Genomic DNA, 4,935 nt, shown 5'->3' with positions numbered 1-4,935 from the left:
TAAATCCATATAGTTTTAGTTTGTAAATTAATAAAGAATGGTTAACCCTATTGAATGCCTTTTCAAAATCCGTATAAATTACGTCTATTTGAGCTTTATCTACAAATTAATCTAAAATTGATTGTTTAAATAAACATAAATTAGTAATTGTTGAACGCTTAGGACGAAAGCCATGTTGTTCATTAATAAGAATATGATCACATAGGGGAAAAATAATTTTGTTAACCAGTTTAGAAACAATTTTAGGAAGTATAGAAATCTTAGAGATTGGTCGATAATTAGTGACTAGAGATTTGTCTCCTTTTTTAAATATAGGTGAGATGAAAGAATATTTCCATGTGTTGGGAAATATACCCGTTTGTATTGATTTATTGAATAAAAAGGTTATAATTGGTGACAAAATAAATGCTGTTTCTTTAAGAATTTTGGGGGAAATATTATCAGGACCTGTGGAGTGATTAGGTTTTATAGATCATAATTCATTAAACACCTCCATAAGAGGAATATTTATTGAATTAATAGAAAGTAAAGAGTTTCTAGAAATATTATAATTACTATTAACTTCGTAATTAATTAAATTATTTAATTTATAGACATTAGAAAAGTGTTGCTTAAATAAGTATTATATTAATTACCTATACCAAACATCAATAATACAGTTTTTAGATTTCTAAATCTTATGTAAAGTAAGTAACTTTTGTGTGTATAATATAGACAGTTATATCCAGCACAGCCAATGACGTCCCTCAGCCATTTTAAATACCCTAAAACTTCCTTAAATAATATTTTTACGTTTTGACCAAATTGTTTTTATAAATTTAAAGAAAGCAGTTGTTTGTGTAGTGTGTGCTCCTTAACAATATATTAATTAGCAACAGACCACATTGCCTAATAATCCTATAAAATTTCTTATATTAAAAAACATAGCTAAAAATTGTTGACATATTATACATATATTTAGAGTGTTGGTGGTATTTTGAATTTTGATACCGGTATTTTTGGTAATTATTGAAAATTACCGTACCTCGGTAATTACCGAAAATATTGTAAGATTCATACCTCGGTATAATTAACAAAAATACCATATTATAAAAATGGTGAATGTATATAAAAATAATGAATAATAACTAGGTATACAGTATTTTCAGTGATTACTGTGGCACATTATTTTTGGTAACAATGGTAATTATTACTGATTCACGGTATACCGGTATTCTAAAATATCAGATATCGGTATTTTTTAAAAACCGGTGATACCAGTATATCAAAAATAATGCCAGCCCTACTTCTATTATTATTACATTTGCCATTAAACTCTTAATAAGCATTTTTTATTTATATGTTTTGGAATTCTGTGTATTAGTAGTAGATTATATTATTTATTGATTTATAATAATTTTGTTTTAGAAATGGTGGTTCTGGAAACTATTCGGCCCTTTGTCGTAACTGCAATGGCTCTGGACATATGGCTCGTGATTGCCCGGAAGGTAACAAACAAAGCTGTTACAACTGTGGTGAACAGGGACATTTGAGCCGTGAATGCCGCAAGCGTAACTAGTTCCAGAGTTTCTACACCTAATCTAATTATCACATTTTTCAAATTCGAAGCCAGGAAAAACAAGGATAAACATAAATCAAGAAAAATAAAATAAAATCTTCTTGTTTAATATTCTTCTATCAATAGTGGTAGCATTTTTTTTATAACAATCATATTGTTCACATTATATTTGTGGGGATTAATTTTCTAAATTTGATTTTTAATTGAACAAAAATATGTGTATTAATAACAACAACATAATCTGGAATTTGTTAAAATAGTACATCTCAATGTTTGTGTTTGTTCTTTGTCAGTGGGCCTGTTTTCTATATTTAAATCAAACATTTATTGTATGTAAGGGATTTGTTATTGTATTGGTTTTGTTTTTTTATTCAATAAAACCTGGCTACACCGAGTTTATATCATATAACATTTGATGTAACCCAAAAACTATTTGTTTAAAATCTTATCCACAAATTAGTCTGATTTTACTATTTGTCATATTCCTTACAACAGTGTGTGTAAGATGTGTTATAACATGTGATAATAAGGCATCAGTTAATTTAAAGGAATATTTATAAAAACAAAAGACAAATATTTAATATCAATTTTCCAACTTCCTAATTTAATATAAGACATACATTCAATATTCAATAATGTAATCTGTTGTCTTGTATTATTACACAACTTTACACATTTAATTTAAAGTTCACATTTTAAATCTTAGTGAAATATAGTACTCAACTGACTTTTTGTGGTTCTGTTGTTTTGCTTATTTAAAATATTCTATTGGTTTGGTTAAATCTTTTTTTTATAAAATGCATACAATAAATTTAATTTATAATTATTAGTAAGCAAGCAAGCATCATCATTACCTTTTAATTTTGATATGTGATGAATTATATGTCTACATATAAAAATAGCTTGATGTCCAATTGTATCTCTAAAATATTTTGTTACTATAAAACTTGCACAATATCCAATGATTATTTCCTTCTAATTAGGTTATTAAGTATGAAAATAAGTTTGTAATAACTAATAATTTTAAATTTGATATTAATCAATAATTACATAATTTAATAACTGTAAGCTGAAGGTATAAGGTAATTCAATTTTTATATATAAAAGATACAAATTTATTTTATTTATTGAGAATATTGTGTTAAAATTAAAACATTGGTGATTGTTATTATTATAAGTTGGCAGATGATTACAGACTGTTAGTAAGGATTAATTATTAATTTCACATATTATATAATCTAAAATTATTGTATCATTTAGTTTTTCATAATATTATTCTTCAAGTATGTTACATTTTTTACAAATGGAAAAAAAATCAATTTGAAAAAAATTATTTTTTGTTTTTATTTAAAATTTGAATCATACACCTTGGTTAAATATGTAGGTAAATTATGATAATCTTGGATCTCAATTTGTATTCAAAATACTGGAAATCTGAAAGTTGATAATTAAATAGAACTTGGGCTATATTGATCATCATATTTGTTCTAGTTCTTAGTATTATTCTTATTAATATTCTGATGTATTTTTATCTAGCTTAAAAACTTATTATTATTTTATTTCTTAAAATGAAATAACTTATATAAACTGAAGGGGGTGCATAGTGGAATATATTACGTTAGTGGTTTGAGATGTCAAAGTAGTATATCTATAATGTCTCAACTGTCAATCATTTCTTTCCCCGGCCCGAGATGGCCCTAACTGGGAAATCAAGCAACTCATAATCTATATTCACATTTCTTTAAAAATCCTATTCCTTTATGATATTTTAAATGGTATAAAATATAAATCTTTTGTGATAATAATAATAATTTTGTTGAAAATTGCAGTAAAAATATTATGTTTAGGTGAAAATTATTTGTGATAAAATAACCGAACTTGTACAATATTATATTATTATAATCCATCTACAGATTGCAAAATAATTTATACCAATTATAAGTTGTTTTTTTTACTATTTTCATTATTATAGGCATACTAGTCATTGGAAATTATTAATACTTTTGTTATTGTTTACTAACCAGTACACATGGTTGTAGTAAGTGCAGCGAGGTGTGAATATACTAGGTGTGAATGACTATTATAAAATGTTCAAAAATGTATTATTATTTATTAAGTGACTAGTATCTATTGTATTTATGTTATCCGGCAAAATAACTAAAGTTAAAATAGTTAGGAATTCTAACATAAGCTAAATACTCTTATTTATAATCAATGGAAGTGGGTACCTACTTATAGGTAGTATATTCCCATTTCCCACTACAGACTACAGTTATTAAGCGATAATATTATTTTCCAACTAAATATAATAATAATAATAATAACAACAATAATATGGCTTTTTGCTTATTGTTAAGGTACATAATATTATAATATCAGAATATTAAACGCTATAAATATCGATAGAGAATTCGACAACTTCAGAAAAGTGTAATTTTAAATTTATATTTAATATATTATAAATTTATAAGTAATTTACGACATTAAGCATTCTAAAGATCACAGTATTATAAAAATATCAAATTATTTTACTCATATTATGTTTTAAACCTTACGCATTCACGTGCATATATTATCAATAACGTTAATAATTGCTTTTAACCGTTATTAGATAATGAGATCAAACTACTACAGATTATAATGAGGTTAACATATTTTATGGGTTTTTTTTCAAATAAACAGGCACCTACCTCAGGGGCGTCATTATTATAGGCGTTAATATTTTATTCCGATAGCACATTATAATGTTATGTATAACACATTACTATTTTTATTTTTTATTATTTAGAATATATTTGAATCAAAACAATAATACATACACATTACATGCATATAATCATATACATAACATAACATAAATACTTATTGTTATAATTTTAGATGTATTTTTTTTAATGTATTGTTTCTATGACGATGTGTGTATGTTTAACGATTAATATTAGAAAAAAAATGCTTTGATTTTCAACTTCAATACATTTTCTTGTAGGAAATATAATATAGTATAAGTCATCATTAATACTTGAAGGAGATCAAAACTAAAAATCCACACTACTTCTCTTAATAATCGGATAGAATGAAAAACAGGAAAAAACGTAGATACATTAATTTTCACAAAGTGTTTATACTACCGGTAATATTAAACTTCTGTTTTTTATATATATGGTACATTTTCATTTTGGTTCACGAAAATAAGTCATAGGAATGCGATGTTTTGATTTTAAACTTTGGTAGTATTTCCTGACGGTAAACTGAAATTAATTGTAAATTTGAAAGATTAAAACTGAAAATTTCCGGAAGTTTTCAAAACACATCGTGCAAATAACAAAAAATTTTTTTTTAAAAATACAAGAAATTTTGAACGGAACTACTTAAAAAAT

General features: G+C 24.8%; 1 protein-coding gene across 1 annotated transcript in view; it reads left to right on the top strand.

The window, feature by feature from the left end:
• The window catches only part of LOC100158923 (zinc finger protein-like), a 7,658-nt gene extending 5,703 nt beyond the window's left edge, over positions 1–1,955 (top strand). Inside the window, exon 4 of the mRNA NM_001162577.2 lies at positions 1,408–1,955. Coding sequence (NP_001156049.1) covers positions 1,408–1,558 — 151 coding nt within the window. The 3' untranslated portion in view covers positions 1,559–1,955. The remainder of the gene's footprint in view (positions 1–1,407) is intronic.
• The last annotated feature ends 2,980 nt before the right edge of the window (positions 1,956–4,935 follow it).

Source organism: Acyrthosiphon pisum, chromosome A3 (assembly GCF_005508785.2).
Source record: "Acyrthosiphon pisum isolate AL4f chromosome A3, pea_aphid_22Mar2018_4r6ur, whole genome shotgun sequence".
NCBI classification, from domain to species: domain Eukaryota; kingdom Metazoa; phylum Arthropoda; class Insecta; order Hemiptera; family Aphididae; genus Acyrthosiphon; species Acyrthosiphon pisum.
The sequence above is the reverse complement of the archived record's forward strand: the minus strand, read 5'-3'. Positions and strand labels throughout refer to the sequence as shown.